The sequence below is a fragment of the Elgaria multicarinata genome, chromosome 3, assembly GCF_023053635.1.
Source record: "Elgaria multicarinata webbii isolate HBS135686 ecotype San Diego chromosome 3, rElgMul1.1.pri, whole genome shotgun sequence".
Lineage (NCBI taxonomy): Eukaryota > Metazoa > Chordata > Lepidosauria > Squamata > Anguidae > Elgaria > Elgaria multicarinata.
Window position 1 is genome coordinate 118051851 of NC_086173.1, and position 14179 is coordinate 118066029.

At 42.9% G+C, this 14179-nt stretch overlaps 1 protein-coding gene across 1 annotated transcript in view; it reads right to left on the reverse strand.

Annotated features, from left to right (window-relative positions):
- PODXL2 (podocalyxin like 2) overlaps nt 1–13273 on the reverse strand; it is a 58145-nt gene extending 44872 nt beyond the window's left edge. Inside the window, exon 1 of the mRNA XM_063121371.1 lies at nt 13063–13273. Within this exon, the coding sequence (XP_062977441.1) occupies nt 13063–13108 (46 nt within the window). The 5' untranslated portion in view covers nt 13109–13273. The remainder of the gene's footprint in view (nt 1–13062) is intronic.
- Nucleotides 13274–14179: the final 906 nt, after the last annotated feature.

The window sequence follows — 14179 nt, forward strand, 5'->3', positions numbered from 1 at the left end:
CATAAGGCTCCTCAGCTCCTCCTCGCTTTCAGCCATCAAAGTGGTGTCATCTGCATATCTGAGATTGTTAATGTTTCTTCCTGCGATTTTAACTCCAGCCTTGGATTCGTCAAGCCCAGCACGTCGCATGATGTGTTCTGCATACAAGTTGAATAGGTAAGGTGAGAGTATACAACCCTGCCGTACTCCTTTCGCAATCTTAAACCAGTCTGTTGTTCCGTGGTCTGTTCTTACCGTTGCTACTTGTTCGTTATACAGATTCCTCAGGAGGCAGACAAGATGACTTGGTATCCCCATACCACCAAGAACTTGCCACAGTTTGTTATGATCCACACAGTCAAAGGCTTTAGAATAGTCAATAAAACAGAAATAGATGTTTTTCTGGAACTCCCTGGCTTTCTCCATTATCCAGCGGATAATGGACACGGTATGGGCAGTTGAATTCTGGGTGGTCATGATGTACAAACCCAGCCACGCTAACAAATCATGGTTTGTTAACCATGAACAACCCAGAAAAAGAATCCATGGTTTGGAGTAGTGGTAAATTTTTGTGAACCGCCTAGAGAGCTCCGGCTATTGGGTGGTATAGAAATGTAATAAATAAATAATAAATAAATAAATTTTGAAGTGCAGGTGCTCATTCATGACAGTTCTCATAGCCACACTTCCAAGGAGAGTACAGAAATTCCATATCAATAATCCAGGTTATCTGAAGGATATGCTACATCATGGGTCATTAAACTAACATTTGTGTTTCCCTTTTTGCCAATAGCCCAGAAAATATACAGGACTCCTGGGAATGTGGGTGTGTTAGAATCTCTGTGGGGTGTCTGCCTCTCTGCCCAGGGTGCTACAGCAGAGAAGGCCCTCCTTTGGCAGGGGCTCACAGAGGAGGACTCCTGAGGATGATCTTAGGGTCCAGGCAGGAACATATGAGAGGAGGTGTTCCTTCAGATAACCTGGCCCCAAGCCGTTTAGGGCTTTGAATGTTAATACCAGCACTTTGAATCGGGCCTGGACCTGGACTGGCGTGATGTGGTCTCGTTGCCAGTCCCAGTTGATAAACATGCTGCCCTGTTTTGTACCAGCTGAAGTTTCCAGACCGTTTTCAAAGGCAGCCCCATGTATGACGCATTGCAGTAATCCAGATGAGAGGTCATCAGAGCATGGATAACTGTAGCTAGGCTATCTCTGTCCAGATAAGGGCGCAGTTGGTATATCAGCCTAAGCTGATAAAAGGTGCTCCTTGCCACTGAGTCCAGCTGCACCTCAAGTGACAGTTTTGGATCCAAGAGCAACCCCAAACTACAAACCTGTTCCTTTAGGGGGAGTGCAACCCCCTCTAGAACAGGATGAACATCACCTAGCCGGACAGTCGAACCACCTGCTAACAGTACCTCTGTCTTGTCTGGATTGAGTCTCAGTTTGTTGGCCCTCATCCAGTCATTACTGTGCCCAGGCACTGATTCAGAACAGCCACTGCTTCACCTGGGTTTAATGAAAAGGAGAGGCAGAGCTGGGTGTCATCCACAAATTGATGACACCTCAGCCCACATCTCCGGATAACTAATCTGAGAGCAAAAGAGAATTCTGAGGGAGTGGCAGATATCAGCATTCTTGCTGATAAAAAAAGTGCTGGCACTGTGTCCCTGCGAGCCCTGGCTCCACTACACCACTGAGTTTGTTCTTGGGTTGTAAACTCTGTTGTCCTGGAGTGTGAACCCAGAACCATGGGGCAGGCTACAGAGGTGGCAGAAAGTACAGAAAAAGAAAGGGAAAAAAGCCATTCTACATGCCAATGCTACAGTGCTACAAAGGCATTTGAGATACAGAGAGGGAGTGGGTGAAGAAGGAAGGAAACTAACAATCCAGGTTTGTTTGAGCGTCTGTCAGACAAAACCCTTGATAGGACAACAAACCATACGTTAAATAAAATCTGGGTTGGCATTATGAGTGAACCAGGTTGTGGTCTGATCGAAGTTCTGTGACTTGCAGCTCCCCCTTGGGGTATGAACAAGGTAAGTGAACCTTTAGTGCCTATAATTAAAGGAAGATTTACTTAGAAAGATTGATGGCATAGAATTTGTAGCCACCCTTATTTTCTGAACTTGAACAGTTTAAGTAACTAAAAATTAGTCAAGCAAAATAACTGAAAGGAGGAAGATGCATTTAATGCCACTTGGAAGTCCATAGGTACATAAGGAGAGCTCTGGTGGAGCAGACCAAATGCCTACTTAGTCCAGCACTGTTTTCTCCACAGTCGCCAACCACATGACTCTGGGAAGCCCAAAAGTAGGACGTGAGCACAATAGCACCCTCCCACTTGTCCCCAGCAATTGATATTCAGACTCATATGGCCTCTGATACTACGGAGGTCATATATACAGCCATCATAACATAATACAAGCATCACTCATGGAATTTTATGGAGGGTCCAGACAACAATGTCTTCCATTTGTAACTCTCTCTCTCGTTTTCCCACCACTTCTTCCATCCTTTTTCTTATCACAGAAATTTTATTAAAGAGGGAAAGATGGAATTGCAGCACCATGTCTTTTGATTGGTAGCCCTAGGAGTCATTTTTCTGGAAGCATCCTTCGTCTCCAGAGTTAACTTGGGACCATCTATTATGGCAAGAGAGCCCATCTTGACTCATGACTTCTACACTGAAAGACAGTCCCAGAGGTTGCCTTCATGGCGCCGGGTAGCCACTGCTTTTGAGAAAGCCCCCCACTTTCGCTGCTGGCAGGTGGCAGTGGCTAATCCTGATGCAGAAGGCAGTGCAGGCTTTCTGGTGGCCATTCACCAGCTCCGCCCCCTGCCCTCTGCCCAGGCGACCAATCAGGGGTCGCCTTCCACTCGGGAACACCTCCACTGCAACGTTGGAGCGAGGGCAGGCGGTGGAAGGGCTGTGTTCATCTCGTTCCAGCATAAAAAGTCGGAGGTAAGTCCCCGACTTCCACAGCTTTGCAGAAAAGCCCTGCAGTGGCTGTAAGGTGGCTGCTGCATCATGTAACTGATGCAGTGCCACCACACAGCCACCGTGAGGCTTTAAAAATGTACAGACAGCTCCCCTGTCTCCAGAGGCAGCAGGAAAATTAGTTTAAGTCTTTGAACTGCCACAATCTTTACTGGTTATTAATAAAATTAAGACTACAGCTAGTTCCAGATTGCATCTTCCGCCTCTCATCACCATAAAACTATTTAGGAGCCTTTACGCGAATGGGAGCCCCAGGGAATTCCAAGGACCAAGAACAATCTTGTGCCTGGCAGTTGGAGGATCACATTATGGCAAGTTAAAAGCATTGCTTTACAGGAAGAGAACCTTACCTTTGCTGAAATGAAATTGGACAGATCATCCTACTTATTTATTTTTATTGGATAGCATTAAAATGAAGCATTAGCATTGTACAGTTAAATTCTGGAAGAGTGGCCATGTTAAAGATGGTTATAATCCTATGCCGGTTTAGTTAAGATGTATGCCTCACTAAGCAAAGTGGGACATACTGCTGAACAAATATAAATAGGATTGGATTCTGCTGAGTTAACCATAGTTTCATCAAAACCAGGAAACTATGGTTCCCAGCTACAGAATAAGGCAGTTTTAATATCCTGGCTTGTTCCAAAGTTGGTAACCATAGTTTCTCATTTCATCTGAATAACAGAAACTATGGTTAGAGATTTACCTGGTTTGATTGCTTATGCCACTAAGGGAGGAGCGAAGGAGCTGTATGTGCAGGCAAAAGCTCATCCACATCTTTGCTTATCAAGCCAAGCTCGGGTCTCCATTTTATGGTGTTTTTATTTGTGTTGTACCCCGCTTCGATCCAGAGGGAGAGGCGGGTAACAAATAAATATATGATGATGATGATTGTCTGAACACAGCAATAATATCCTAATCACTTTCACATCTGGAGTCTTCAACACAACTGTAAGGCTGCCTTTTGTCTGTTTAATTTGCAAAATATAACAATCTTATTAGAAATTATGGCTAATGTACCCTGGGTTGTTGCAATGCCCCTTCTGAAAGGAATTCAAGAAACTGGACTGGCAGAGAAATCAAGAGGCTCTAAACAGCAAGTCTACTCTTTCTACCATAATATTGTAATCGGTGCCAATGCCAGTGCCAGGTTTTGGAGAGCTTCTGGCAAGACACCCTCATGGGGAGGCTCTGTCAGTGAGTCTACTTTCTTACCAATATTGTTGCCACCGGCTCTTCCTCATAATTGCTACTACCTGCTTGCTTGCCAGTCACCAACAAGCTAATTGGCACTGACACCCACTGCTTCTCCTCCACACAATCTGGTCAAGAGGAAGAGAAGGGAGAACGAGCAGGTTGCAATGGTGAAGAGGAGTAGCAGGTCCAGGGGGCTCTTCAGTAGGCTTCCTAGGAAGGTAGCCAACCATGACAAGTCTTTGGGAAGGCAACATCTAATACACTAAACTTATGTTAAGTATGGGGCCAGTATACAGTATACTTTTAGTTAAGAGTATACTGTTAAGAGTATACTGTTAATACTGTTAGTTTTACCCTACCCTGTGCCTGCTTACCCTACCCTGTGCCTGTTGGCATTCTCTTCCCCTCCTTATTGTTTTACTATGATTTTATTAGATTGTAAGCCTATGCGGCAGGGCCTTGCTATTTACTGTTTTCCTCTGTACAGCACCATGTACATTGATGGTGCTATATAAATAAATAAATAAATAAATAAATAAATAAATAAATAAATAATAATAATAATAATAATAACAACTTCCTTGTTTCTGCTTCTATGAGCCTGATATGTAGAAAGTCAAAAAGAAAGTCAAGCACAAAGTCACTTTTATTAAATAAAGAGTAGGAGAGGTTCTGTATGAACCATAGAGTCCACCCACCTTTGCAATAAATAAATAGCTGAGTCATTATCTTCACACAAAACTGGTGAAAACCAAGATGCGCACTGCATGCAGGCATTAGTTTCAACTGATGAGGACTGGGTATTTGGCTAGCTGAAATGGGGATGCAGTCCACCAATCTCTTTTAGCTTAGCAGAGGACTCTAGCAGCTTGCTGAACCTTCCCTCTAGCAGAAGACAAAGAGCCTAGTGATCACAGGGGTCACTACCCACCCCCTTTAGCCCCGAGTTAGCATGGGAGCTGGTAACTTTGTCATATACCTATTCATGAAGTTGAAGCAATATTTATTATTGTTATTTATAGCCGAGAGCTTCGGCTATTGGGCGGTATAAAAATGTAATAAATAAATAAATAAATAAATTTAATAAAAATAATTAATAATAATTTTGTCTAAGCAAGTGTGTTACTCTACTCACCACAGATGGAGAGAGACCAATGTGGTGCCTATTTTCAAGTCTTTTCGGCACTAGGCAAAGTGCTCTTTATTTTCCCAACCTTTTAAAATCATGTTGTAATATTTAATGTTGTTTTAGCTCTGATATTTTTTTAAAAAAACCTCAGCTCTCCATTTTCTTTCATTTGCTTTATTATATTTACTCTCGTTTTAATGCTGCAGAGGAGTGCAGAGAAAGACAGCAGCAACACTATTCAATGGCAGTCAAGCATTAGAGCATGGGAATAGGAGTGTAGGAAAGGAAAGTGTGTATATCTATATAGGAGTGGATTTTTAAAAATACATAAACAAAAAGCATCTGTGAACTTTTTCAGGTTTCCACTTATGCCTTCCTGTTTTTAAAATTATTAGAGGACTTACGGTAAATTTAGGATGCAGTCTATGGTCTTAGCTAGACCTACCTGCTATCTCGCGACGGAGGAGGAAGGAAGATCTCACATTGTGTTTAACGGAGGATCCCTCCTCCGTTTACATGCGACACGTGACGATCTCAGGAGGAGAGGCGTTGCGCCCACCATTTTTTTTAAAGGCACAGCAGCCATGAACGCTCTTGCGCAAAAGTTAGGTAAGTTTTTTAATTTAAATTATTTTCCCCACTCCCCCCACCCTACCCCTGATGGGCGCAGTGCTCCTGAGGAGTGCTGCACCCTGTGTGCACCTCCTGGCTCTACGCGAGGAATTGCACGGCGCCAGGTCAACCCGCGGCACCCAGTCACACGTTCCGCAGTCTCGGGCTCAGCCAGGGACCGCGGAAAAAATGGGGCCAAAGTGGAGGGCGAGATCCCGGGCCAAAGGAGGGATCATCCCTCCCTGATCCCGGGATCCCCTGTGCATCATGTGGACACACAGGGACGATCCTGGGGTTCGCCCTGGGATAAAGCCCCATCTAGCTATGGCCTAGGACTACTTTCACAAGGGTTTTACCATAGCTTGAGTGCCTAATGAATTTCCCCATCATTCCCTGTGATTTGGAACTTGCTGCCATAAATAGAAAGTATCAGTTTCATGGATTTAGTTTTAGTTAGTCCACCTTGGAGTTACTTGGAGGAGGTCTTTACATTTACAAAATGCAACATCAAATGCTTTTAACAGTTTTGGTTTAAAACCAACATCGAGCAAGTGGTGCTCTCCGTCCTCTCTTCCTCTCTGCAGCCCCCTGCATGCCTCCCAAGTCTCTGAACAGTCCCCCAATCCTTGGAGCAGATTTGTGGGTGCATGCAGGGCAGTTGCCAGAGGAAGGGGAAATCCATTTTGCCAACAATTTCCATTCTGCTGGTGGAACAGCACCACTGGATCCAAGCCTTTGTTTCCCTTGCTGTATACAAGAACACTTTTTGCTAAGAGCCTGTTTAATTTATTTAAAAGCTTTGTTGCCATAGCACAAGAACTGACAAACATAAGTTAGGAAATGATAATTTATTTAAATTTATATCCCACCTTTCTACCAAAAATGACACTCAAGGTGACTAATAAGAAAAACAAATCAAGATTAAAATAAACGTAATTAAAATATGACATAAAAAACAAATCAATTAAAAACACAAAAATAAAAGAAATAAGCAGCACCTAACTGAATAAAAGCACCCTTCCTTTTTTGTAAAGCCAATTTAGAAAATTCTCAGAGCCCGCTTCCAAGGTATACCTTTAAACTGTAATGTCAAGAAGCTATGCACTTCAACATAGAGAACCACAAATAGTTAATCATTTCTATAGCTCTTTTAGCATGGAAAGTGCTTTTCTTGTCTTTCTCTCCCATTCATTCTCACAATAGCACTATGATTTTATTATTATTAATATTATTGCATTTATATCCTGGCTTTTTTCCTCCAGGGAACCCAAGGCGGCGTACATAATCCTCCTCCTCCTCTCCATTTTATCCTCACAACAACAACCCTGTAAGGTAGGTTGGGCTAAGAGTCTGTGGGTTTCCATGGCCTAAAACCCGGATCTCCCGACTCCCAGTCTGACACTTTAGCCATTAATAGCTCCATTTTACAAATGGGGAACTAAAGCTTTACAGATAGTACGCCAAAGACTTTCAGTTCCAAAGCTCAGCCCCGGAACTGATGTTTAATGCCTGGTCTGACCTATTAGTGTATCATAGAATATTAGAGTTGGAAGGGGCCTATAACGCTATTGAGTCCAACCCCCTGCTCAATGCAGGAATCCACCTTAAAGCATACCTTACAGATGGTTGTCTTGCTGCCTCTTGAATGTTTCTAGGGTGGGAGAGCCCACGACATTCCTAGGTAATTGGTTCCATCGTTGTACTGCTCTAACAGTCAGGAAGTTTTTCCTGATGTTCAGCCAGAATCTGGCTTCCTGTAACTTGAGCCCATTATTCCATGTCCTGCACTCTGGGCTGATTGAGAAGAAATCCTGGCCTACATAACACTGGGCTGGCTAAAGTGAAGTTACTGATAGCCTATATGTCTGACATGAAGATTGCCTCAAATGGAATATGGCCTTATATGTTTTGCATATGTGTTTTTATTAGATGTAGTGTATTGTATTGTTAGTTAAGTGTGTGATGTTTTGTTATGTTTTCTTTCTTTGCTTGTCTTTTTTTCTATTTCTTTGTAGAAAACAATAAAATTGTTAAAATCCCCCCAAAAAGAGAAGAGACACTGGCCCTCCTCTATGTGACAATTATTTGAAGAGTGCTATCATGTCTCCCCTCAGTCCTCTGTATATAAAAGCCAGTTCCGTCATACTCCAGCATTACACCAGGAAGCATATACTGGAGCCTATGCAGATGGAAGCTTGATTTTAAATAGCTCAACTGAACTACGCGTTATGCTTAACAAGTAGCATATAGATCACTCTTTTATTTTACTTCAATTACGTAGAGCCTTGCCCCATCCCATTGTTATCTGGATCCCAGCACGGGGAAGGCAAACTTATCCCTTCCTCACCAGTCACCACAGTCCTAAATATGCCCCTCATCCCCATATGCAATTACAAGACTTAGTAAAAAAAGAAAAAAGAAATGTTCCTATTAGTGCCAAGTTCTTTGATACAGAGTGAACAGATTACACTCAACAAGAACGTGGGGGAAAGGGAAGAGCCTGTGCGCCTCCCCCCCCCGCCAGAATCTAGAACCACCAAGGAAGGGCAAAGTATCTTGATATATGCTCACTTTCTTTCCCCCATATAAGTGTGTTAGCATTCACTCCTCAGAAAACAGAGAAAAAGCTGTTATGTAGACCTGAATTCTTCTCCATTATGTTCTCCGTATCTCTGCCTTATCTTATGTCTACAGACTCTGGAACTTATTCCTAATATTTGAAATTGTCCATTATAGCTTACTTGTGTGCCATCTGTTCTTGGCAACCGTCTTCTACCCACTGCAGGGTGGATAAAAATCAATGATTTTAAAAAAATAAAAATTAAAAAAACGGATTTTTTTGAATTAAATCGGATTTTTTTGATTTAGATCGGATTTTTTTTAATAAAATGCTTTTTAAGGAAAAACCTATCTAAAGATAGTTTTCTATTTAAGATACATTATATTCCAAAGATTATTCATCATGAAATAAGGATTAGTTTTTAATTATGTAGCATGAGGCTGTACATTCATGCAATGTTTAAATTTTTTGGTAAATTAATTCCATTAATCCATTCACAATGTCATGCTCTTTCAGAGGTTTCTGTAAGATTATTGGGCAATTTTTCTGTCTAGAAGATATTATCACAGATGCTTGGTTTTACAGTTCTCAAAACTGTGGATTTGTGTCTGCAGAGATCACAATCCCATTGTTCCTTTGCAAATCTATGTACACAGAATCAACCCCTTACCTCTAGAGTGTTAAGTTTCAAAAAAATCAATGAATAGAGTGCACTTTTGTGTGTGGGGGGGAAGTCACACGATTAAATCGAGTCTCTGAGTAGTGATTTAAATTGTGATTTAAATCAAATCCACCCTTACCCCACTGTGTTATCATTTTGTTTTCTCTGGAGTGTCTTATCCTGTTCCAATCATATCTTTGTTTTGCTTTTTTTATACATATCTAAACACTTGTACTTTATTTTTATCTTGTGCACACTGGAGAGTCAGTGTGGTGTGATGATTAGAGTGCTGGAGTGGGGCTTGGGAAAACTAGATTCTAGTGCCCATTGGAAGCTCACTGGATCACTTGGGCCAATCACTGACTCAGCCTAACCAACCTCACAAGGTTGTTGTGAAGATAAAATAGAGAAGGGAAGGATTGTGGGTTCCATGGAGCAAACACAGGATATATATGTAACAAATGAACAAACTCTAATACATTATATATATATAAAAAACAAAGAAAGAAAGAAAGAAAAAGCTGCAGTTTGGGACACTGCTCTAGTGAGAGCCACATCTGCACCTTGTCCAGGACATTTGGTATTAAACATTCACTGAAAGAAACCTCATGGGAAAATAGCTAGTGCTCTCTCTCTCTCTTTCTCTCTCTCTCTCTCTCTCTCTCTCACACACACATTCATTTTTGCCTGTAATAAAAGCAGGGATTTTGATGAGGTAGAAATGATAATATATGATTCTGCCTCTAAGCACATATAGAGTGCTTTTCCTGGACCAGCACTTAATTACAATGTACTTCCAAATGTCTGGAATTAGGAGGAACAGTATCCAGGTTTTAGGGACATGACATCTATGTTACTATGGCTGTGTTCAGACAACATGATAGTCAACAGTGGGGTGAATCAACTTGACAGTTTATCTACTGGGTGCTCTCTACACAATATGATAATAATCAACTGTGGTGTGGATTAGGATCACCGTTGAGTTGACTATTAGACCACGCTGAGTTAATAATAATAATAATTTATTTCTTACCCACCTCTCTGACTGGATGGAGGCAGGGAACAACAAGCATAAAATACATAAAATACTGATTAAAAACATGGTATACACTGTTTAAAAACATCCTAAAAGCATCCTAAAAACATACTAAACTATCATCCCCTGCCATCTCTCCCCCCTTGGTCCTCCCATCAGCCATTGCTGTCAAAAGTCTATCCAGTCAGTTGGACTAGTGCGGTAGCTACCGCTTTGACCACTCTTGCCTTGCGACTCTGTGGCTGACAAAATAACCAACTGTGGCTGAGGAAATAACAAACGGTGCCCTCCACACAACACAATAACCAATGGTGGTTCAAAGAGCCAACTCTGCACAGGGTTGGTTGTTTGCGTTGGTTATTTTGGCCAAATAATCAACCATTGGTTAAAAAACTTCCACCACACAACACAATAACCCATGATGAGTTAAATAACCAGCCATTGACGATTTAAACCACCATTGGTTATCGTGTTGTCTGAACCCAGTCAATGAGTCCTAAAACCCAAGTTTAGAATATGAACCCTGAGTCATCTAGATCCAATTCCTGTCAAATTATCCCTTGGACCACAATGACCCCTTTACAGAAGCACTCCTTCACCATAATCAAGAAGGTAAGATGCAATTTACAAGCAGAAGGGCTATCATGCTCCACTTCTATTCCATCACCACCAGAATGACCAGTTGGCCTCCATTTGTCCAAGACCATTGCTAAAAAAAAAAAAATCATTTTTTTTTTAAAGAATCTTTTTAATGGTCTATTACAATGTTCTCTGGAACTACAAGCTGAAGTTTGTGCAGACTATTAAAAGCTCTTTTTCATTCTTCTTTTGGAACAGGGTCTCTGTCTTTAAATATCTTCAATGCGATTATACAAAATTAGAAACACAGGCCTCCTACCTATTCTAATTATAATTACTTCTGTACTTAATCGGCTTTAATTAATACCCTATCCCCTTTTCAAAATTTCAAGATTAGACTCTTTAGAGCCAAAGTCTAATTTGATGTCAGGCCATCTCCAGTATCATATTTTTTGGGAGATTAAAACTTTATGATAAGCAATCAAAACACCCTGAGGCCGTAAAATAGGGCAGAAAGGGAGGAGAAAGTTACAGGCTAGTCAAAAAGATTCTCAATGCAGTATAAAGTAATTCTGGATGCTGTCCCTGTACAGCAGTATGCAGGAGGAATCCCAGCTCCGCTATGGCATGCAGAAAGCATACTATATCAGGGCTATTTTCAATGTTCTCTAGGTCAACTTCATACACTCCTCTGAAATTCATAAATCAATATTAAGCAACTACTCTCAGCAGAGGACAGTTATGAGTATAACAATGTCCAAATTATATCTAATGTCCACTGAGGTGATGAAAGGGAACCAATTCCTCCCAGAAGTCCCTATTTCATCTCTCAAACAGATGTATTAAATTAACTTCGACATTTCAACTAGCTTTGAAATCTTCACTAAACATTCTTCCAATGAAGGGTTAGTTGAATCACAACACTCTTGAACAAGTAAAACCTTTGCTGCTGTTAGCAAATTCCATACCAGTTCTTCAAAACTTTACCCTTCAAATGATGGAGTAAAACCAACAGTTTTTCCAGTCTTTTCTTTCCAATTTGGGAAATCAGTGGTGGGAAATCAGTAGTGGTGGTGGTGGTAGTGGTGGTGGTGGAAGTAATCAACAATCAATCATGAGGGAGGGACTGTTTTGTACATACAAAACATGTGTGATATTGCAGTGAATTTCCAGTATGCTGTAGTTCCACACCGCTCATAGCTACATGGTATAACACCATTCTCCCAATATGGTATGTGAAGTGGTCCTAACATTTCACAATGCTGAAATTGGACTAGCACTTGAACTTGCACTTTCTGTAGACAAAGTTCCATTCCACATGAAGAGAGTTCTAAGTGGGCTACACTAAGTGGGCTACCCTATCCCCACCACAAAAAAACAAACCTGTCGTGCAGAGATGCTCAGTGACTCTCCATTCCTACTGGAATGGCAAGATACTTACCCTTGCAACCATTCCACCAAGCAGTTTACTAAAGACATTAAGGAAGCTAAGCATTATGTGGTATATCACATGATAGAAAAGATCTTCCTAATAGGAAGGTGCCCCATGTATTGAAGCATCTAACTAAAAAGTGGTACTTCACTTTTAGGATGGTGGTAATCTAAACTTTAAGAGAGCTTCTCTTGTTGTAGTAAAAGGGTTTAGCAGCTACAGCTAATTACCAAAAGTCGTCTAAGGGGACCTGAAGCTGGAAGAAACCAAGGCCTGTGTCACAGTTAACACAGGCAGAAGTTTATGTATGACAATGGTGAGTTGGCAGTGCACAGTCACGAAGTTTTCAAGGAAAGAAAACAACCTTTCTTCTGGAATACCCATTCAAACAGTGTCGCTAGAAACAAAATGGCCAAAGTGAAGACGACCCTCCTTCCCACCGAAAACATAAAAGAGATTACAAAGATGTTTGCGCCCCTCCCTCTGCGCGACACAGCCCCCCCCCCCAATTAATAGGAAACCATTGGGAATGGGTTTCCCATCTCCATAGATCAACCTGCTCTCATATTCATGCCCTAAAGCAGACGAACGCGCGGAGTTAGGATCTAGAAGGCCCTCTCGTTGCTTCTGGCCACATCGACAGAACTGCCCACAAATCCGTCTGCAGGATTCGTCCTGCCGGAACCGTCCACTGCGATTTCCCCCCTGAAATCCACATGCTGCAGGCAGCCTTGCCCCCCACAGGATGCTTCTTTGTCCAGGTTGCGTTGAGTGCATTTTCTCCGACCGCTCTTCCTTTTTGTTTGAGCAGACGCATCATGTATCCGACACAAAACTACTTTTTAAAAATCCCGTTTAAAATTAGGAAATACTCACCCCAGGCCAGAAGCACCCCAGGTGCCCAACGAGGCAAAGGCTTCATGATGCTTGTGCTCCTGCGTTTACACCTTCCTCCTCCTCCTCGTTCAGTCGGACCTGGCTTGTGCAGCTGCCCACGGGGCTCTGCCCCTTCTGATCACAGCAAAGACCTCTCTCCCCGGCTGCTGCAGCAGCTCAGGCTCAGACGGCATCGCCCCCGCGCTCCCCCACCCCACCCCAAGTGAGTTGCAACTTTCCCCGCCGCAACCGTCTCGTGGTCCTCCCTCCCACCCTCCAGGCTCGCTTCAAGCTGGAGGGTGCACGGGGGCAAGGAGAAGAGCAGAGTGGCGGCTTCTTTATGGCTCGATCAATACACCAACGGCTCGAGTCCAAAGCCGGCAAGGAAATGCTGCAGCCAAACGGCGAGTAGAGAGATGCGGCTTAGCTCTGCTGCCCAGGCACCATCCGCTCCCTCGCACGCACGCCGCACGCCTCTCTTTCTCTCTCTTTTTAGGGTGAAAAAAGGGAAGGAGGCAGAGGGGGCTTGTGCCAAGAAGCAGTAGCAGCAGCAATTAGGGGGGTGGCTCTGAATTTGCAGCTGCAGCGGCGATGATTTGTCTCCCGAAGCTTCTACACGCATCCGCCTCTCCACGCCCCCCTCTAGTGTCGGTGTGGCTGCTGAAGAAGATCTCCCAGGTTTCCAAGATGCTGAATTATAAATCGCAGGCATTGCGCAGTGGTCTGCATTCCGGCCACTGCCCGGTTTCAGCTGTCACCCGGGTCCTAGAGAGAGACCGGCTGCCCGCACTCAATCTATGCACTGATCAACCTGCGGAGAGGGCGACGCAAAACGTGGAGCGGTTGCTGTGCTTGGGCAGAACCCGGGAAAGCCTCGGACAGAGAAGAGGGCATGGGGAGAAGTGGTTCTTCTCTTCGCAGCCTCTTCGCTAATACTATTATTCTTTCTGTCAATGTGTTTTTTCTGAAGCTCTACTCCATATAATGGCTGAAACCTGCTGAGAAAAGGTTTCCTTGGCATTTGTGTACATAAAAGTAGCTGATTCACACTACTCAGGGCTTCATTTGAACAAGGGATAACAAGAGCTTAGCTCCATAACCTAATTTCAGTGCCAAG